Source organism: Notolepis coatsorum, assembly GCF_963971535.1.
Source record: "Notolepis coatsorum genome assembly, chromosome: 1".
Classification (NCBI taxonomy): domain Eukaryota; kingdom Metazoa; phylum Chordata; class Actinopteri; order Aulopiformes; family Paralepididae; genus Notolepis; species Notolepis coatsorum.
Window position 1 is genome coordinate 2,582,619 of NC_140165.1, and position 23,435 is coordinate 2,606,053.

At 43.0% G+C, this 23,435-nt stretch overlaps 1 protein-coding gene across 1 annotated transcript in view; it reads left to right on the forward strand.

Moving 5' to 3' along the window:
- The window catches only part of mrpl39 (mitochondrial ribosomal protein L39), a 31,421-nt gene extending 13,139 nt beyond the window's left edge, over positions 1 to 18,282 (forward strand). Inside the window, exons 5-10 of the mRNA XM_084325938.1 lie at positions 548 to 615; positions 3,759 to 3,871; positions 8,916 to 8,981; positions 10,305 to 10,458; positions 12,510 to 12,557; positions 18,124 to 18,282. Of these exons, the coding sequence (XP_084182064.1) occupies positions 548 to 615; positions 3,759 to 3,871; positions 8,916 to 8,981; positions 10,305 to 10,458; positions 12,510 to 12,557; positions 18,124 to 18,216 (542 nt within the window). The 3' untranslated portion in view covers positions 18,217 to 18,282. The remainder of the gene's footprint in view (positions 1 to 547; positions 616 to 3,758; positions 3,872 to 8,915; positions 8,982 to 10,304; positions 10,459 to 12,509; positions 12,558 to 18,123) is intronic.
- Positions 18,283 to 23,435: the final 5,153 nt, after the last annotated feature.

Consider the following 23,435-nt stretch of genomic DNA (forward strand, 5'->3'; position numbering starts at 1 on the left):
CAAGGGTTTAACAATCTAAAAACTCAAGGCACTCCCATCTGCAGGTACAACATTATTATTTATTGTAGCGGCAACATAGTTCAAATCTCCTGTGATGTGTTCTCCGTGTCCGTAGTGATGTCATGTATTCTCTGTCTCCGTAGTGATGTCATGTATTCTCTGTCTCCGTAGTGATGTCATGTCTTGTTCTCTGTCTCCGTAGTGATGTCAGGAGAGTTCTGCTGTGATGTCATGTCTCCATAGTGATGTCATGTCTTGTTCTCTGTCTCCGTAGTGATGTCATGTCTTGTTCTCTGTCTCCGTAGTGATGTCATGATGTGTTCTGTCTCTGTAGTGATGTCATGATGTGTTCTCTGTCTCTGTAGTGATGTCATGATGTGTTCTCTGTCTGTCTCCGTAGTGATGTCATGATGTGTTCTCTGTCTCCCTAGTGATGTCAGGAGAGTTCTGCTGTGATGTCATGTATTCTCTGTCTCCGTAGTGATGTCATGATGTGTTCTCTGTCTGTCTCCGTAGTGATGTCATGATGTGTTCTCTGTCTCCGTAGTGATGTCAGGAGCGTTCTGCTGTGATGTAGTGCTTGACCCTCAGCTGGACACATGGACCGCTTCACAGGTGTGTGTGCATGTGCGTGTGTGTATGTGTGTGTGTGCGTACATGCGTGCGTACGGAGCAGTATGGGTGTCATATCAATATACATTAAAACACTTACATGTTTGTGTTTTGCTGACCAAGTACTGATAGGATCATATGTAGAGGATAGGACCAGATGTAGAGGATAGGACCAGATGTAGAGGATAGGACTAGGGATGTCCGATATTGGCTTTTTTACCGATATCCGATATACCGATATTGTCCAACTCTTAATTTCCGATACCGATATCAACCGATACCGATATATGCCGATCATTTCCGATATTACATTTGAATGCCAATATCGGACATCCCTAGATAGGACCAGGTGTAGAGGATAGAACCAGTTTTACAGGATAGGATCATAATGTACAGATAGTTGCAGCCTTATGTTCCACAGGGAACGGAGAGGATTAAGTAAGTGTGTCAGTTAAATACCAACGCTAGCACTCATGTCTTGGTATCATGTGGCCTGTCGCTGGTTACAGAGTACGAGTGTTCTGACAGCGCCCTGTGAGTGAGGGAGGGACACGTGTGTGTATGAAGTAGGGCTGAAGGACACGTGTGTGTATGAAGTAGGGCTGAAGGACACGCGTGTGTATGAAGTAGGGCTGAAGGACACGCGTGTGTATGAAGTAGGGCTGAAGGACACGCGTGTGTATGAAGTAGGGCTGAAGGACACGCGTGTGTATGAAGTAGGGCTGAAGGACACGCGTGTGTATGAAGTAGGGCTGAAGGACACGTGTGTGTATGAAGTAGGGCTGTACCCGATGTCAATTTTATTTTTAAAGTTTTCGAATGAAGCTTCCAATGTCTGTCGTCATATTTTATGACGTAATCATAAAAAATATCCTCAAACTAAATCCTCAATTTGAATAAAGTGATTAATCTGATTAAATGAGTCTTTTTAAAAAAAATTATTAAATCAACTTTCTTTAGTGAATATAACTCGTCAGATTCGTCAACATAAATCATCCAATCAGGGCTCACGGTTGGTACGAAAGTGATGGTGACGTCTTGATGGAGCGCCAAGCGGATGCAGATAGGCTACATCATTTATGATAAATGTTTGTTTAATAAATGTTAAATCTTTATGACGAGTCATATACTATAATAGTATAATACTATAATATTAGTGTAGCCTACTCTTTATCTGCAACTGTGAAGAAACAGAATGAATAGACACATACAAATATATATATATATACAGTGTTTCCCCTATATGCATTCAGCAGCACCGCTGCTGAATTAGGACCGCCACTTCTATGAACTAGACTATTAAAAGAAAATTATTAAAAAATAAAATTATATATCTCTTATTATTATTATTTCTTTTTATCATTTTATTTGGGCTGTGGGGGGGGGGGGTGCTTAATGTAAAAGACTGACCTGAGGAAAAGGCTGCAGGGAGAAAGCACTGCAGTCTAGTCGATTTTGTGTTTTGAGCACAAAGTTCATCATAGATCTAGCTTCTTTATTTTGCTCTCAAAGTGCACCAGATTGATGCATTTAACTTTAAAATGTAAACAAAACAAAAGGAAAATTCGGGGGGCCATGCCCCCGGACCCCCCCTAGAGGCACAGCACCGCTGCTGAATTTTTTTTCAGGGGAAACACTGATATACTACTGCCACGGGAGGAGTGGAAGCAATTAGGCAGCTGATTAGGACTGATAGAACACCACCTGTGCACCATTAGATCACCCACATCCCACACACACACACCAGACACACATGACATAAAACACTAAGACAGATAACGGAACGTAAACCAAATGCGTCCACATTTTTATAGGATTCTATCACATTTTCATAACAATAGCACCCTGCGCCGTTTTCATTGAGGTTTCTTACAAATTAACGATGCTCTATGTTGTCCTTCATATGCCGATTATCATTAGAATCTTAAATTGTACCATATGTCCCCCTTTAGACAACATATGTAACGCTACCAGCGCACTTTTGGTAAGATAATTAGTTGACCATTTGCGGTCGCTATACCGAGGTCGCAGTAATAGTTTACCGCTGTTCAGATCACGTTGAAGAATATAGACACATCCCAGTGACCTGCGACCTGTGCTAACGCTCTTGGGAAATGCAGTGTTGTAGTTTTCAACATTTTCATCTTTTAAATTTTAAACCAATGCTGCCATCTACTGACAACAGAAAGTGTTGTCTAATCGTCACCTTGAGAGTCACTTCCGTATACTAGCGTCGCCCCAAACCCATTCTAGAGATTCCCACTTTTTACCGGGAGTGGGGCGTGGCCGTATTTGGTCCCAGACAATAAGAGTGGCTGCGATTGGTCACCGTGACGTTAAGAGTATTGTTGAGAGGAGGTGAGCTATAGGAGCAGAGTACGGAGAGAGAGATTGTTGTTTGACGGAGTGTTGTGAGGTGAGAGCTAGGTAGTGAGAGGAGAGGAGAGGTGAAGGCGAGAAGGTGTTCGTTGTGTACTGGACCCTGGACTGGCTGAGAAACCCCCTTGTGTACTGACCCTGGACCGGAAGACAACTCTGGGTATTGATCGATCCCTTCTTTTGTACTAGAGCCTTATTATACGTGTTTTGACCCGGGATCATCCCTATGTTCCCCGGGTCCTATGTTCCCCGCTTTGATTGATTAATAGATTGAACATTTTATTAATTTTTATTATTTTATTAATTATTAATGTCTGCCTTGTTTCGAACGGTTAAGCTTAGACCCTCTTTCGAACTGGTTAAGGTTAGAGTTTGGAATCAGGGCTGGTGGTCTAAAATGTTCAATCAATCAATCAATCAATCAATCAAAGCAGGGAACATAGGACCCGGGGAACATAGACATGCTCCCTTTTGACCCTGGACTGTTTTTTGGACTACCCTATTGCCCATTGGACTTGTGCTGTTAAACGATAAATATCATTTATTTATTGAAATTGTGCTTGTGTGGACATTGAAATAGTTTGTTTTGGTCCGTGTCGAGCTTGAACAACACCAGACTTGTCAAAAAGAAATTCATTGAATTTAAATGTCAACGTTATGAATGAAGCTTCGAACTATTTGCTACAGCCCTACTATGGATTATATACATGGTATATCCCTGTGGCGTTAGTGTCTGTCGTCTCGCTGACTCCTCCGCGTGTCCCCAGGAGTCGCTGCGCTCTCTGACCCGCGGCGCCCAGCAGCTGATACACCAGGACCTGCCCTGGGAGCCTCTGGAGGTGGCGCCCCCTGTGGCCCTGGAGGCCTTTTCTCACAGCAGGTAGAAGATCAAACGATACACAACCGAGACACACTGGGGGACTGCTCACTGTGACATACCTCTTTATTCTCTCTCTCTCCATCTCTCCTCCCCTCTTTTAATACCTCTTTATTCTCTCTCTCTCCATCTCCTCCTCTTTTAATACCTCTTTATTCTCTCTCTCTCCATCTCCTCCTCTTTTAATACCTCTTTATTCTCTCTCTCTCCATCTCTCCTCTTCCTCTTTTAATACCTCTTTATTCTCTCTCTCTCCATCTCTCCTCTCCTCTTTTAATACCTCTTTATTCTCTCCATCTCTCCTCTCCTCTTTTAATACCTCTTTATTCTCTCTCTCTCCACCTCTCCTCTCCTCTTTTAATACCTCTTTATTCTCTCTCTCCATCTCTCCTCTCCTCTTTAATACCTCTTTATTCTCTCTCTCCATCTCTCCTCTCCTCTTTTAATACCTCTTTATTCTCTCTCTCCACCTCTCCTCTCCTCTTTTAATACCTCTTTATTCTCTCTCCACCTCTCCTCTCCTCTTTTAATACCTCTTTATTCTCTCTCTCTCCATCTCTCCTCCTCTTTTAATACCTCTTTATTCTCTCTCTCCACCTCTCCTCTTTTAATACCTCTTTATTCTCTCTCTCTCCATCTCTCCTCTCTTCTTTTAATACCTCTTTATTCTCTCTCTCCACCTCTCCTCTCCTCTTTTAATACCTCTTTATTCTCTCTCCACCTCTCTTCTTTTTATACCTCTTTATTCTCTCTCTCTCCATCTCTCCTCCTCTTTTAATACCTCTTTATTCTCTCTCTCCATCTCTCCTCTCCTCTTTAATACCTCTTTATTCTCTCCATCTCTCCTCTCCTCTTTTAATACCTCTTTATTATCTCTCTCCACCTCTCCTCTGTTCTTTTAATACCTCTTTATTCTCTCCTCTCCTCTTTTAATACCTCTTTATTCTCTCTCCACCTCCTCTTTTAATACCTCTTTATTATCTCTCTCCACCTCTCCTCTCTTCTTTTAATACCTCTTTATGCTCTCTCTCCACCTCTTCTTTCTCTGAGATAGTTATTACTTAATTTACTGGTTAAATACAGGTTAACTCTCCTCCGTCTCTCTCTCTGTACTTCTTTTTCCTGTCTGTCTCTTCTCTGTATCTATCTCTCTCCTCTCCATCTCTCTCTCTCCATCTTTCTCGCTGTATAATTCTGTCTCTCTGTATAATTCTGTCTCTGTCTATCTGTCTATTTCTCTCTCTCATTATGTCTCTATGCACAACACTTTCTTCCCTGTCGCTCTCTCGGTCTTTCTCTCCCTCTGTATAACCCGGCCTCTCTCTCTCTCTCTCTCTTTCTCTCTCTTTTCTCTCTCTTTCTCTCTCTCTCTCCTGTCTATCTCTCTGCATAACTCTTTCTTGTCTGTCTGTCTCTCTCTCTCTCTCTCTCTCTCTCTCTCTCTCTCTCTCTCTCTCTCTCTCTCTCTCTCTCTCTCTCTCTCTCTCTCTCATGCAGCATCAATGTATAATGTATACCAGACTGTTCATAGTCTGTTTATTTATTTATTATAACTTACTTTCTGTTTATTTATTTATTATATGTTGTTTTTATTGATGCTCCTTGCTATCGCTTTCCTCTTGGCTGCTGTAACACTGAAAATATCCCTGCTGTGGGCGGCTGGGTGGCGCAGCGGACATTGCGCTCGTCACCAACGCAAGAGACACCGGGTTCAAATCCGGCTGTCAGCGTTGCCTCCGGCTTGGGCCGGCGGTCATACTAACTCAATTGTCAGTGTCAGCGGGTGGAAGTCGATGGGTGGTAATCTGGACGTTGTGGACAGCGACTCCTACAGGTCGGTTGGGGCGGGCGCCTGCACAGCAGAGACAGGAAATGGCAGGGGTGGTGTGAGCCTCCCACACGTTACACCTCGCCAATGAGAGTCCACGCTGGCAGGTGAACTTTCGGCAGCCCACTTGTCATGACAAACCAATAAAAAATCGTGAATTAACCGGTGGCTCCAACAACACACAGTGACTACATGCATCATTGGTTACTGTGTGTTGTTGTAGCCACCGGTTAATTCACGATTTTTTATTGGTTTGTCATGACAAACCAATTACATAATCCAACATATGTGTAAAGGCACAACATATTCCAGTTAACGGTATATTTTTTTAATGATTCGTTACGGCGAAATCAATACTTCCATTTGTATAAATTGCGTTTAGGGGAGCTTATTATTCCTGCCTTTCTGAGGAGCTTGTCGCGGCTCATGCGCGCGCTCGGCCAATCAGAGCAACGCAGAAGGACAAGTGGGCTGCCGAAAGTATTCACGCGTACCGGAGGGGACACGTGATGCAAGGCTTCTATCCTCCCTACAACCGACCAGTGGGGGGCATATGCGAGCAACGTTCAAGACAGGGGAGGGGAGAATTGGAAAGCAGCGAAATTGGGATGGGAGAAGAATAGAAAATAAGGAGAAAAAGTGGATAAAAAAATATATATATATCCCTGCTGTTGGATTAACTCTTTCAGTGCCACGCCTGGTTTTCCATTTTACCGCTTGAATGCCACCATCCGCGCCAATGTTAACGTTAATATCGCCTAATCTATGTTTTAAATTATGGCTATGTGTCTAATCTGCCCATCGCATTATCAAAGACTATTTTCCAGACAGTGCTGTGAAGGCAGATTGTTTTTTTATCGCGTCGTTGCCGTTTCAGAGCAGTTAGAAAAGCCCCCGTTTTGATATAAAAAACAGCTAATTCTGGAGCATTCTATGAAAATCGTCTTTTAGTGGAATATTCCACAACGTTGATATTCGTCGGCCTTTTTATGAATCGTTTTCAAATAAACGCTAGATGATCAATATTATACGTGCACGCACGCACATTACGGCCGCGCGCGGATAATCGCCTCGTTGATTTCCTCTCGGAGTTTTACATTGAAACCGAAAGAAGACATTTCACAAAACAGCTTATAACTTCATCAAACTTACTCTGATTATCCTACCACTGATAACATAGAGTCCTTACCTGACATCAGATGGTATCCAACTGGTATATTCCAATTCCTGATCACCATTCGAAAAAATCGATACGTGTATGGATCCAACGCGACACAGTGGATCTCCATGATCCGCGGGGATCTGAGGCTCCAGAATGAACTCTAGTAACCCCGGCTGGATCAGTGAACTGGAAAATGTGGAGTACCGGATTTTTTTCCCCATTCATTTTCATTGAGTCCATTCCAAAATCACTTATGTCATCTGGGAGACGACAGGGGGCGCTTTTTTCCACAGTGATCACCGGCGCAGCTCGGCAATACTCGGGTAGGCTCGGGTGATGCAATAATTTTTCAGATCGCAAAAAAAAAAAAAAAATTAAAAAAAATCCGAGAAATCTCGTGAGTGGCTAGCAACCACCTATAAAAAAACACGAGAAATCTCGTGAGTGGCACTGAAAGAGTTAATAAAGGATTAATTTATCCTCTCTGTCTGTCTCTCTCTCTCTCTCTCTCCGTCTCTCTATATGTTTCCCTCTCTCTCTCTCTCTCTCTCTCTCACTCTCTCTGTCTCTCTCCCCCCCCCCCCTCTCTCTCCTTTCGTCATCGACTAAGGCCATGGTTAGACTAGTGTATTTGTGGCGTTTTTTTATACGTTTTTGAATACGTTTCATGTCCCTATTACACAGAAATGCGTTTTTTGGCGTTTTTTTGTGGATACGGCTGAAACGCTAAATTGTGTTTGCGTTTTGGAGAAACGCTAAAATACGCGCCGACAACAGCGTGTAGTCTGCACGGAGCCGTTGTTGCGAAAACGCCCATGCGCAGTAGATACCATCTGCGTGCCCTTCCGGTGACACTGTCCCAAACCAAATAGCTGCAGCTACTATGTGTTGTCAATTTATTGTTATAAGGACCCCAGTCCAAGCTACAACAGTCTGCATTCCCTTAACAATTGTTTGTATTGAGCCGTATTGTATTGTACCCATATGCAATATGTTACGGTAAATAAAGTTTACATCCATTCATTCTGCTAGCATTACCGATTGGCACTGCCACTGGATAACATGAGCTAGTGTTAGCCATCAAACCCTGTTAGCTCAAAGCTCCTCTTTCAACTTAACAAGCATTAAACAAAATGGCCCAGTCATCTATTCACCTTTGTTTAATACACACAGCGTTGTCTCTAATGTTATCTAACCACTGATAGCTCCCGATATCATCAGTTTGGTGCTGGCTAAGTAGCGTGAGCTAACGTTAGCTTCTAGCCACAATGCTATACTGTTATAATGGCAAATTCCATTGACGTTAGCATGCAGCTAACAATGCTACCGATCTTTTTTTAGACTAAACTATCCGCTCTTGGTGGTCACTTGTGTTGATGTTAGTTTTGTTTCATCAACAAATGACAGGCAGAACACACAGTGAATGTATCCGTTTTGTTTATTGCACTTTTATTAGGCTTTGCTGAAAAAGAATTGCTGCATTGAGTAAATAGGCAAGATGGTGGCGCCCATAGGCGTCTGCCTTGTTGACATTTTCTTTGCTGGAGCTTCCAGGAAGTGTATTGGCACATTCAAGTTCTGATTGGTTGAAATTGCCTTCATGTTCGCCACCTACTGCCACCTACTGCTTTGGCAGTGTACTACATCAGTGTGCTCAGGTGACAAAAAAAAAAACGAAAGTGTGACTCGAGGCGCAGGACGTCGCGGCGAAACGCGTATGACAATGATACGAAAATGAAACGAAAGGTGTAACCGCAGCCTAAAGACGCACTTCTTCAACCGTTATCTGAAAAAAATATATAAAATAAAATCTAACCTGACTGTCATGCACTTGTCCTAATAAACTAACTACACTGTATCACTCAACACTTTGATGAACATTTCTACTCAGCTGATAGAGTTGTGCCCTTCCTGATGACTTGTCGTACAGAACTTGTAAGTCGCTTTGGATAAAAGCGTCAGCTAAATGACTATCTCTCTCTCTCTCTCTCTCCCCCCACCTCTCTCTCTCCCTCCCCCCCCTCTCTTTCTCTCTCTCTCTCTCTCTCTCTCTCTAGATGTAAACAGGAGGAGGTGGAACAGAGAGCTGCTCAGAGCCTTAAAGGCACAGTGACTCTCTACAGGTGAGACTTTAATCACTTACTCATTTAATACATTTACTAATCTATTGCCCTGATTGTCTCACTGACAAATCTTATTACATTACATTATCGTCAATTACTTTTTGCATATCCCTCCTAGTTACATACAGTCCTCATATCCCTCCTAGTTACACACAGTCCTCATATCCCTCCTAGTTACACACAGTCCTCATATCCCTCCTAGTTACACACAGTCCTCATATCCCTCCTAGTTACACACAGTCCTCATATCCCTCCTAGTTACACACAGTCCTCATATCCCTGCTAGTTACACACAGTCCTCATATCCCTCCTAGTTACACACAGTCCTCATATCCCTCCTAGTTACACACAGTCCTCATATCCCTCCTAGTTACACACAGTCCTCATATCCCTCCTAGTTACACACAGTCCTCATATCCCTCCTAGTTACACACAGTCCTCATATCCCTCCTAGTTACACACAGTCCTCATATCCCTCCTAGTTACACACAGTCCTCATATCCCTCCTAGTTACACACAGTCATCATATCCCTCCTAGTTACACACACAGTCTTCATATCCCTCCTAGTTACACATAGTCATCATATCCCTCCTAGTTACACACAGTCCTCATATCCCTCCTAGTTACACACAGTCCTCATATCCCTCCTAGTTACACACAGTCCTCATATCCCTCCTAGTTACACACAGTCCTCATATCCCTCCTAGTTACACACAGTCCTCATATCCCTCCTAGTTACACACAGTCCTCATATCCCTCCTAGTTACACACAGTCCTCATATCCCTCCTAGTTACACACAGTCCTCATATCCCTCCTAGTTACACACAGTCCTCATATCCCTCCTAGTTACACACAGTCCTCATATCCCTGCTAGTTACACACAGTCCTCATATCCCTGCTAGTTACACACAGTCCTCATATCCCTCCTAGTTACACACAGTCCTCATATCCCTGCTAGTTACACACAGTCCTCATATCCCTGCTAGTTACACACAGTCCTCATATCCCTCCGGCTCCTAGTTACACATAGTCATCATATCCCTCCTAGTTACACACAGTCCTCATATCCCTCCGGCTCCTAGTTACACACAGTCCTCATATCCCTCCGGCTCCTAGTTACACATAGTCATCATATCCCGCCTAGTTACACATACATTTCATCAGAGAGGTCAGTGCAGTGCCCCTGGAGCAGTTTGGGCGTTCAGTGCCTTGCTCAAAGGCACTTAGGGCACAAAGATGGTGGTGGGCAACTGTTACCAAGCAACTGCAAAACGTTGTTGAAATGGTCTATAATAACTCAGTGTGTGTGTGTCTCTCCTAGATGCGGGGACCATGTGCTGTTGAGTGGCGGCCCCCTGGTGGCCAGGACGGGTCTGTGTCACCAGTATGACATGACGGCCCTCCACACCCTGGGTCAGGGTCCCTGGGGCCTCCACCGCAGAGCCCAGGGCGTCTCCCTGCCTCTGCAGCTGCCGGTACGGACACTAGGGGGCGGGCGCTGGAAGGCCTATCCATTAAGGCTGAGACCACTTATCGATTTATCGATAACTGCGTGAAATTGATAAGTGGCATCACTTATCGATTTTTTTTGCATGTGTCCCCCTTCTAGGGCTGAGCCCAAACATTCGAACCTTCGGAATTTTTTTCTATTAATTCTGTTTAAACCAATGGGGTTTTTCTTCACAGTTGAAGATAAAGATTAGGCTACACTAATATTATAGTATTAAAAGAAACTGATGAGTTATATTCATTAAAGAAAGTTGATTTAATTGATTTAGTTGGGCTGTAATCAGATGAATCACTTTATTCAAATTGAGGATTTAGTTTGAGGATAAAAAATATATATATTATAAAAAAAAGAAAAAAAATTCGTCTTTTTTTTATTAAAAACGAAGGTTCGAACGTTTGTTTGAAAAACCCAGACGAAGTTCGAATCCCAAAAACAGGCTTCGGGGACAGCCTTACCACCTTCTTCGATGTCGGTGATAGTAGTGTGTTGCTATGGATGATCGATAGAATAAAACAGGCGAAACAGTTGGTATGTGTACATATGTGTAATAAAACACAAATGTGTACATGCAATAGCAACTGGGGTACATAAGAAAATTTTTGAAAGATTTAAATGGACTTTTGCATTCAAGCCTCTTTACCTCTTTTACTCTTTACTTTACTTCTTACCTTTACCTTTTACGTGTGACGTGGTAACAGGGCTTGAACCTGTGTAGTTTCAAGGTGAACGTTAGGAAATGGCTCCTAGAAAATGTGCCCGAATAACTCAGGAAGCTTCCTGTTTTAACACATTGGACGCCAACAACGGGTTAACACGTTATTGCCCGCCATGCGTTGTGCGCCAAACAACGAATAAACACGTTTTTGGGATCAATATTTAATTTTTTCGCCATGGCATTCATAATTCATCCAGCCTCCCTCCGGAACGCAGCTGTACCCTGTTCTGATATTGCAACGCCTCAATACCGCCGCCTGGTGGATGTCGGGCGAGTTACACCCCAAGCCAAACCGGAAGTGGCGATCGGTGCATCGAGGAAATTCCAGGATCAATATACACACTCGAGTGCATTTGGATCGCTTTCGAAACGCAACAATCAATATGATTTCGGCGTTTATTGCGTCATACAAACCGGAAATGGATCTAGCAGATCAACATCAAATAATTGGAATATTTTTCCTCCAGTCTCATCGGCGAACGGTAAGAGGAATATAACGTTATTTTCAGCCCGATTTTTTATTCATTTCACGGCAATCCATCTGATCAACATATCAACCCATAGTAAATAAAGCCGGTACTGACGATCAAGGAATTATAAACGACCCCCCCCCTTTTTCCTTCACGCATGATGAAGCATAATGTATACCGATCATATCCATTTGAATTTTTTAATATAGCGTGTATAGGAAAGAAACGCCAATCGATAATCTATCATATGCGTCAGGGCCTATAACTTGCGTTTTAGGAATTACTGCAGAAAACCTTAAAAACATACTTATATTCAAGACGGTATTAACACGACAATGTATGAATGAAAACATATAACGTTCCCACATCCGGAACGATAGATAATCGATGTTGAATGGGCCATAGTAATGTCAATATAGCTATAATGTTTAAAAAGAAGGTAAACATCTCCATAGGCTTACAGCGGTGGCAGACTGGACCCAATGATGGGTACAATGCATGGCAGACAATGTGTTAATGTAGTGTAGTTTTAGTGTGTCTGTACATTTTGTACATATTTTATTAATACAATTAAAATTTAAAAAAGTTGTATTTTACTTTTTAATTATATTTTTAGCAATATACTGTAGGCTGATGATAATATGTGTAATACATGTTTATGTAAATACTATGTGCTGCTGAGACCAAGGACCACAATGGAAAAAAGTCTGTGACCTTTTTTGTGCTATCCTTGATAATTTTAGGATGCATGACTTGTTGTAACATGTAATGTGTTTTTAATAATTGTCAAATAAACTGAACTAAACTAAACTAAAAGCCACCTCTCCACAGGCTCACCACACAGTGTGGAGGAAGCTGAAGCAGAGGGCAGAGAAACCGGTAAGAACCATGAACACACTCTTTCTGACGGGTCCTCACAGAGTCTAGAAACATCTTCGTCACATCTATAGGTGGGTGTAGTGACGTGTAGTGACCTGCAGGGGGCTTCCTCTAGCTCCACCCAGTGTCCTGGAGCTGAACTAAACTGGCAAGATTTCTCAAAATAAGTAAAAAAAATGTAAAAGATCTAGGGTTATCTCTCCCGATTGGATAAAGTGGAACAGGATACCAGGAAATGTATTGTCTCTTTACTGCAGAGCGGAGGGACTGAGAGACCCATGTTACTGACCAGACACTCTCCATCAGTGATGGCTGTCAGAATGTAGAGCTATTTTAAAAGAAACATATTTTTGATCCACTTTTTCCTCCATATTTTTCTATTTTTCTCCCATCCCAATTTCGCCTCGCCAATTCTCCCTTCAATTCTCCCCTCCCCTGTCTCGACGCTGCTAGACTATGCCTCCCACTGGTCGGCTGCAGTGAGGACGAAGCCTTGCATCACGTGTCCCCTCCGGTACACGAGGAGGCAGCCGTCGCATCTTTTCACCTGTACAGCGCAATCTCTCAGTGGCCCAGTTACTTCCTGATTCTGCTGTACAGGCGCACCAACCGACCTGTAGGAGTCACTGTCCACAACGTCCGATCCCCACCCACCAGCTTCCCACCCCCTAATACTGCCAATTGTGTTAGTATGAACGACCAGCCAAGCTGGTAGCAACGCCGAGAGCTCGGCTCGATACCAGCATCTCCTGCGTTAGTGGCGAGCGCCTTGCCCACTGCGCCACTTAGCCGCCCTAATTTAACACTTATTTTAACAGAAAATACCACTTACAGCATATTTTTTATTATATTATCTTTTATATTATAACAAATTAATTATTATTATATAAATTTTTTTGGGCTTTCTGTATTTTTCACCCATCCCAATTTAGTCGTTATGCCAATTCCCTTCCTGGTCGTTGCGCGCATTGCCCTACTGTTGGCCTAGGGAGGGTGTAGAACTACCACATGCCTCCTCCGATACATGTGGAGTCAGCCAGCCGCTTCTTTTCACCTGACAGCGAGGACTCTCACTGGGGGAACGTAACGTGTGCGGAGGTTCACGCTATTTCCCCCCGATCCCCTCCCTGCTGAACAGGCGCACCGACCGACCAGTAGGAACCGCAGTTTACAACGACCAGGACACACACCCCGCAGGCTTCCCACCCGCTAACACTGCCAATCGTGTTAGTAGGGACGACTGACCAAGCCGGAGGCACCGCTGACAGCTGGATTAGATCCCAGAGTCTCTGCGGTGGTAGGCAAGTGCTTAGTCCGCTGCGCTACCCAGCCGCGCCACTTACAGCATCTTTAAGTCTAACTTTCAACATGGCTGCTAATCATCGAAACTGTGATACTGAAATAGGGAGGTGTAGTGGTTACGTCATTGCTGTTTCCGGCCAGTCGGTCCACCTCGCAAAATAAAATTTATTCGCAATTAATCGTAAAAAATCTTTTTTTATTTCAACCAAAAATGCTTAAACAATAATGTTAGTGATAGAAGGGAACTCATTTTGTGCAAAAATGGAAAGCTTTTCAATGTTCATGAGGCAGAATTGTTACAATAGCCGATAATCCATTTTCCCAATGATAAATCCCTATACGGGTGGACCTCGCGGGCGGGTCCAGAGTGACGTCAGACTACACCCCCCTATATCACTTGACCTACTGTCTGGTGCCATATTCACACTGTGGCCATTTTGCACTTATGCCACGGCCAGGTTGGTCTCACACACACACACACACACACACACACACACACACAACACACACACACAGCAACGACAAATAGAAAGCAAAGCAGTCGGGCGGTTTGAAGCTTGATGTTGTCGGGGAAGGAGGGACATAATCTGTTTACATGCAGCTAATGATTATATCTGACATGTTCAATGACTGATCTAACTGGACAGGAGCAGCATTATGATGGTAGAGACACACTGCAGACTGACAGTCAGTTAGTAAATGATAGCCTTATAGCTATTGCGCTGAGACAAACAGCTGACGGACGCTACCATGGTATACTGTACCTCACGGCCTGCTGCTCCTGCTCATATCGGATACATGAGTGGAATTAAATGAAATCAGAAACGATCAAAAGTAGGACTGGTAGGTCTACTGATTTTTTTTAACCTTTATTTACCCAGGCAAGCAATTAAGAACAAATTCTTATATACAAAAGCAGCCTGTCCAAAAAGCAAATGCCTTTTGAGGGAAGGGGGGGGGGGGGGGGGGGGGGGGGGGGGGGGCGGCTGTAACAAAAACAACTTTATGTACATGCATACAAATAGATAGAATGACAGTAGCAATAGTATACAAGGACAACAATAAATATGGGAGAGAGAAGGGAAAGGGAGAGAGGGAAAAAGAGAAAGGGAAACAGAGAAAGGGAGAGTGAGAACCAGAGGGAGAGAGAGAGAGAAGAAAGGGGGAGAGGGTGAATGAATGAATGAATGAAAACTTTATTTAACAGATTGCAGAATGGGTACAATACAGTACGGCTCAATACATACAATTGTTAAGGGGATGCAGACTGAGAAAGACGTTTGTCTTGTTTCCATCAGGGTCCCCCATTTTCAATTCATATAGAGGGAGGGAGGTAGGTGAGGGGCTTAGGGGGAGGAGAGAATAGTCTGAATATGAAGGTATACCGTCATGGATCCATGTAGGACTGGAGGTCTACTGAATATGAAGGTATACCCTGTCATAGATCCATCCAAAGGCATGGGTTTTACAACGCCGTCGTCTATGATGTATATATATATTGTAAAGAAAAAATATATATACATACGGTTTATTTTTAAGTTAATGAACAAAATGTGGGGGTGGCTCGGGAGGTAGAGCAGTCGTCTGGTAATCCGGAGGTTCCCAGGTTCGATTCCCGCTTCTCCGGGGCAGCGTGTCGATGTGTCCTTGAGCAAGACACTACCCCTAATTGCCCCCGGCCGAGCAGGTCGGCACCTCGCACGGTCGCCTCCGCCGTCGTGTGTGAGTGAACGGGTAAAAATGTGAGGAAGAAATTGTAAAGCGCTTTGGATAAAAGAGATAGATAAATGCAGCCATTTATGTGTTCCCTGCAACAATAATAAAAATGGACCATTTTGAATGTATTTATTTTTTATTTAACCTTTATTTATCCAGGAAGTCTCGTTGAGATTAAAATCTCTTTTTCAAGCGACCTGGTCAGGGTAGCAGCGGCAGTGGGCCTGCAGAATAACAACGGACAATACAACAGTCAACAATACATCAACTTCAACTTCAAATCAACTTCAAATTACTTTATTTTCCTTTCGGAACTTAATTTGTGCAGTGGTTAAAAGACAAACATACAGTCACAATACATAGACACTCACCACTATAAAAAAAAACACCAGCTTCGTTAAAACTACAGTAAAAAAAGACCACTATATAAAAAAACACCAACTACATTAAAACTACAGTACTTAAAGCATTAAAAATCCATGTGGAGCAGTTCTATATGTATATAAATAATTAGGGATGTCCGATATTATCGGCCTACCGATATTGGCATTAAAATGTAATATACCGGTATTGGTATCGGTTTGAAAAAATATATATATTATATATTTTTATTTTTGTAACATTTATTTAACCTTTATTTACCCAGGCAAGCAAGTAAGAACAAATTCTTATTTTATTTATTGTCAAAAGTATGCATAATGTTGTGTTAATTCCACGAAAAGAGATATGTAATGTTAATTACCTGAAGTTATTCCGTTTTTTGGGGGGGAAACCCTGCATATATCGGTATCGGAAATTAAGAGTTGGACAATATCGGATATCGGTAAAAAAGCCAATATCGAACATCCCTACTTTCACCCAGAGGTATGAGATTCACTCAAATCAGCTCTCCCTGCAGATTATTCCATGCCTGCACTGCATATGAACGAAGTAACATAATAACTAGGTATGTATTGCTAGATAACAGCATAGAAGATATGTCATATCACATAGTGATTTGTACTGGAAACCTAAATGCTGTTACAAGAGCTGCTGTGGTGATGATGTGGTATCATCAGCCAGCTAATCGCACACGACGGCTTGTCTTCAACAGAGACCTGGCACAGAATGTTTGCGTAGTTCTCTCTCTTCCAACATGGCTGCCTGTAACCACAACAGTGCAGTGATAGTGTAGTGGCTTTAACAACAATAACAACAATAAACACTATGCAACAACCATCAAATGCACTCACAGCACACACATCCACAAGCACAGACTCACTTTAAACAAACAACACACTGCAGCACCCACTCTCCACACTTTAGAACACCTAGACACACTTTATATTTATTGGCAAAGAATTTGCACTACAACCCATACCTCAGTACACCTTACTGTAAATTGTACCTAAATTGTACCTCATCCCATTTCTGCTTTGCACTATATAGTATATTGTATATTAGTATATTGCATAGTATATTGTATGGTAACTCAGTTACTTCTACTCTGCATTGAACATTGTACATATGTACATACTGAACACTTGTGTCTACGTACGTGACTTATTTTTTTTTTTACATGCTATACTTCTTTTATTTCATACTTATCTTTTTTGTCTAGCACAGTCTCTGGAGCGTAACAGTAAGAAGCATTTTGTATAAAAGTATTCTGTACTTCTGTATGACAACTATTAAAGAAACTTGAACTTGAAACTTGAGCCACTCTGAGCGGGGGGTTGACGACGCGCAATCCAAAAACCAAAAGTCTGATGTTTCCATTTAACAAAAGGAATTTATTCACAAATCATTAACCCTTTCACTGCTGCGCTACCGAAACGGTTAACCCGTTCACTGCGACAATTCACAGAAGGTTAACCCTTTCACTGCCACACAACAGCCTGGCGACCGTCGCTTGTGTGATAGTAAAGGGTTAACCTTCTGTCGTGTGGCAGTGAAAGGGTTAAAGAGAGACTTTGGCCCACTTGCCTTATAAAACAATTAAAGTAAACGTGATTTGAGTCTATATTTGCTGTATTTGCGGTAGAAATACTGTGTCCGCTCCCCAGTCTCCAACCAGGTATTTCCTATTAATTTCAGCCTTTCCCAGGTGAGAGCAGTCCCCCTGATTGAAGGATCCTACCTGGCTCTGTAATAGCAGAGCTGACCCAAAGAGGGAGCCAGACCTAGATCAACCCTCAGCAATCATAACTCATATTTTATCCATAGCATAATATTGTCTGATTTGCATAACTTATATACACCAATAAATCATTTCTTTCAATAAAAGAACACTATTACTGTTCCACTGTGACTTGTTTACAAGATTCTGTAATAATAAGACACATTATTTGATATATTTCTCACATTGACACATAGAAACCATTGTTTTGCACATAGCAACCGTTCTTTCGTCCAACGTGGAGGACGAATGGGCGTTCTTACGAAGAATATTGAGAAGAATTGTGATTAACCGAATGTTAACGATGCTTGTTGTTATTATTAAGTGAACGTTGTCGATTAACCGAAGATCAAACGATACCTGTTGTCACTTTGCTTTGTGTCTCTACAGGTGGAGGTGCCGACAGCCAATGAAACGCCTCCGCCCGAAGTCACGGCTCCGCCCCCTTCCTCCGAGTCGACTCCATCACCACCCAGCCCATAATGACCTACACACACACACACACACAATATCATGTGTCTCTTTGTCATTTCTGTTCAATAAACGTGTAAAAAAGTAACAAATACATATTTCCCTTCATGTTTCCCCCCCCCCCCCCCCCTCCCTCAGTAAATCAGTGTCCGTCGAAGGTGTTTTATTCATACTCTTCATCGTAGTCTTTCTCACGGCGTGTCGTGAAACACGATCATGGCACAGTGTGCCACACGCCTCGTCGGTCACGGTTATCATTTAAAACAATAATCACCCGTTATTAGATCACACAATCACATGTTATTATTAGATCACACAATCACCTGTTTGTTTGTGACCAAGATGTCTGCGAGGAGGAAAGGATGGTCACCACGTTGGCAAATAATAATACAACCACACACAGCTGTGTTTGTGTCTAAAACCATATCTACAATCACAGCTGTGTTGTGACGGCAGAGCCAGGTTCCACACAGACGCGTGTGTCTGTCTCTCTCTCTCTCTCTCTCTCTCTCTCTCTCTCTCTCTCTCTCTCTCTGGCCGTCTGTAATGTATACCTTTGACACATTTGGGTTCTGTTGTTTTTTGGGGGGGGGGGGGGGGGGGGGGCGGTCATTTTGGCCCATATCCTTACTTAAATAGGACATTTTAGGGCACAGGGTTGGATTTAGGGTCAGGATAAGGTCACGTTAGAAAAGAAAAAGTTAGGATCAGGTTACCTCGCGAGTGGCAGCTGGATCCACGAGATCAGGTGATCGGGTGGACCATCTGGCGAGGCAGGTTGAGGATAACGGGGAAAATGAATGTACTCGATAGTCCTCACAAGTAGCCTATATAGTAGTAACATGCGTGTGACCGTGTGTGTTTCTAGAGAGTTAGCTTAAAATCCTGGACATGTTTCAAAACAAAGAGCTGTTTATTGGGGCCGGTTCGTCCAGTCTGGCACAAAAGCCTTCCCTTGGTTTGGAGAAAGCGGATTTTTTTTTGAGTTTGTGGTTGAGGTTAGGATAATGTTAGGTTAGGGTTAGGCGGGCCGGGTAGTTGTCATGGTTACGGCTAATGTTAGGGGCTGGGTAGGCTGGACAAGACACGCCTCCTAAAGTGTCTAAACGGAAGTACAGGAAGTACCGGCTACAGGCTTTCCGGTTTCGACAAAGCAATTATAGAAACGTGTGAAGTGCACAATATTTCCTCGTTTAATAATAAGCCACTGCAACGGCTTTGCCTGAAGAATTTACTACATGACCGGGACGTTCTATAGCTCGTTTGCCGACAGGATTCGGGAAAGGTTTGGTCCGTTCGGAGGCAGCTTGCAGGGGAAGTACATACACCGGAAATTCTACCCCACAGACACTTTCGGCTGTAGTTCTTTACCAGGCTTTATCTCACGGAGGAGATCAAACTGGGAATGAGGTTGGGGGCTGGGGAATGAATATACCGTAACTGCAATGTCCCCCAAAAGTGGTCTTAAGTAAACGCGTGCGCGTGTGTTTACAGTAAGTGAGAGTCTTAAAATGGACGTGTGTGTGTGTACAGTGTAGTCAGCAGTTTCTCTCTGAGAGACAAAGGCCAGAGTGTGTGTGCAGGCTGGCGAGGGGGGGGGGGGGGTCAGGGCAGCTGTTGCATCAGTCGGTGGTGGGGGACAGGTGTCTCTTCTGAAGCCTGACCTCGATGCAGCGTCGGCCTGTGGGAGAAAGTGTGAAAAGGGAAAGCTCCGGGAACCGTAAACAAACCAGGGATGATGATTTTTCAGATTTTTTTTTTTTTTCTTTTAACTGTTCCAGAGTTGTTTCGACACAACGCACACACACAGGGTTCGCACAAGGTTTGATTGATTGATAGAAAACTTTAATTAACAGATTGCAGAATGGGTACAATACAGTACGGCTCAATACACACAATTGTTAAGGGGATGCAGACCAGAGAAATACTTTGGTCTTGTTTACATCAGGGTCCCCCATTTTCAATTCATAATGACATTTATGACATACACAACATACAGATATAAGAATCTAATCATATAATCTAATCTAATGACATTTATGACATACAGATATACAGTACGGTTAAATTTGTGACATACAAGATTTGCAAATATACAGTACTGTTAAACAGATCCTAACAGTAAATACATACATACATATGAGGGGGAGGGAAATGTACATTAGGAGGGGGTGGGTGCTTGATTTTTTTACCCCAAAAAAGTCAAGGCCTGGAATTCCTTGAAAACAGCCCATTTCTTTTAACAAGGTGCTTAATTAAAAGGTCATTGGAATTCAAATCAACCATTCGCATTGAAAGTTTTGTTCATCCGTGATCAAATTGTTCCGAATCGAGAATTATTTTTCATTTAAAGTGTAACTAATTGTGGGAAATTGGTTTTAAGCCATAAATATTGTATCTGATTTTTTTTTTCTCTATAAAAAACGTAATTTAAAAGTGAATTGTATCCTTTTATAGGCCCTTTTAAAATGAAAAAATTGTGCTTGGGGAAAGTGGGACATTTCATTTGGCAATGTCTGTGGGAATCCTGTGTACAGTATGTGAGAGGATAAGAACGTATGGACTCTTGCTCTGGTAACTATTTGTTCTGATTTGTGATTTTAATTCTGTATTTTTTACTGTTCATTTAATTCTATCTTTTAGAAAAGCCTCAGTGGACTAGTGTTGAAAACTAGCACTTGTGCTGCGAACAACAGCACGTCTGGTCTGTCCACTGTGACTGGTCCAATGTAGCTGTGGTGTCCATTTTTAAATACACTTTTTCATTCATTCATTCATGTGAGACACAACACAGTGTGTGAGAGGCTAAGACTGTGGACAGAGACGTGTGCAAGTATGATAAACAGAATGGTAAACAAATCAAGGGTGTGATTTTTCAGATTTATTTTTTACATTTTTTATACCAAATCTTTTTCCAGACTTCTCAACACACACAAAGCACAATACACACAACACAGTGACTAAGTCTAAGAACGCACACAGAAACTTGAAAGTATTGAAACTATAGAAATGAGGCACTGAATATATAAACAAACCGGGGATGTGAGTTTTCTGATATTTCTAGAACTCGTTTTTTTCAGGCCTTTCCGGAAACACCACGCACACACACACACACACACACACACACACACACACTCATACACACAGGGACGTGCACAAGAATTTAGAGGACCAGGTGCTCAAAGGCTGAAAAGGGCACCTTGCCTTGTGCGAGTGTGAAGCTGCCCATGCCCGGGGCGCTTTTTGGGCAGGGGGGCCCGCTTTTTATACTTTTTGGTGGGTTTTGGTGATCAAATATTGAATATTGAACTATAATAAATCAGTGCAGGAGCTCACTTATCCTTGAAAGACACTTTTATCACGGACTTAAACTTGAAAAAAAAAACATCAAAATAAAAAAAACTTGGCATAAATAGGGCACGTTTTTAGGAGGCACAAAAGGGGCAGGTGCTCGAGCACCCTTTGGGCTCTATGTGTGCACGTGCCTGCATACACACACACAACACACGGCACTCTATTTAATAGAGTGTGTCCTGTCCCCTCCCCCTGCTTCCTGCTCTGTTGTATTGTCTCCATCGCATCCTTTGTGAAACAGTCGTAACACTACGACCCCCTCCTGACAACATCAATGGGGTTAAAGTGGGCGAATAATCACCACGTCATCCTCCTGGATTCCTTCATGCCTTCATTCCAAAGAACATCGGAAGAAGAACTTTATTTAAAAACAGCCAATCAAATCCCCATCAATGGAAAATGAACCCGCCCATACACCCATGCTGATTGGTCCTTGTGCAAGACTAGAAAGCGGGGGATCTTTGATTAAACACCTGCTATCAGAAGAATAGACAAGTCAGAGTGACAAGCTACAGACGATGGCCACACAAACGATAGTACGAGTGATGAAGAGGACGAAACGGAACATTTAATTGCCCCGGGGAATAAAAAATACTTTTTACTTTTACATTTAAAAGTAGAAACTTTTTTTTTTACTTTTACTCAAGTGTCTTTTTTTAGCCAGATACTCTGACTTTTATTTGGGTACGATTTTGAGACGGTACCCATACTTTCACTTAAGTATAATTTCTGGGTACTTTTTTTACACCCCTGTAGTAGATTCACCGAGCGGTACGTCAGCCAGGCACACAGGGTCCTGAGAGACCCCTGCCACCCTGAGAGACCCCTGCCACCCTGAGAGACCCCTGCCACCCTGAGAGACCCCTGCCACCCGAGCCACAAACTGTTGGAGCTCATGCCGTCTGGCACACGGTACCGCAGTCTCAGGTCCACGTCCAAGAGGACCACTGAACAGCTACTACAGTCTCAGGTCCAACAGAACACTGAACAGCTACTACAGTCTCAGGTCCAACAGAACACTGAACAGCTACTACAGTCTCAGGTCCAACAGAACACTGAACAGCTACTACAGTCTCAGGTCCAACAGAACACTGAACAGCAGCTACTACAGTCTCAGGTCCAACAGAACACTGAACAGCAGCTACTACAGTCTCAGGTCCAACAGAACACTGAACAGCAGCTACTACAGTCTCAGGTCCAACAGAACACTGAACAGCTACTACAGTCTCAGGTCCAACAGAACACTGAACAGCAGCTACTACAGTCTCAGGTCCAACAGAACACTGAACAGCTACTACAGTCTCAGGTCCAACAGAACACTGAACAGCTACTACAGTCTCAGGTCCAACAGAACACTGAACAGCTACTACAGTCTCAGGTCCAACAGAACACTGAACAGCTACTACAGTCTCAGGTCCAACAGAACACTGAACAGCTACTACAGTCTCAGGTCCAACAGAACACTGAACAGCTACAGTACTTCCACCAGGGCAAACAGACTATACTGATGCACAGACTCTGAATCATCACAATCAGCGTACTGTACACACACACAAAAGCACCTTAACCCTTTCCACTACCACACTACTAAATTGGTTGACCCTTTCACTGCGACGATACAGAAGGTGAACCCCTTTCACTGCCACACGACAGCAGGTTATTTTATAGCCCTTTCACTACCACACTGCAGACGGTTAACCTTTTCACTACCACACTACAGACGGTTAACCTTTCCACTACCACACTACAGACGGTTAACCTTTCCACTACCACACTACAGACGGTTAACCTTTTCACTACCACACTACAGACGGTTAACCTTTCCACTACCACACTACAGACGGTTAACCTTTTCACTACCACACTACAGACAGTTA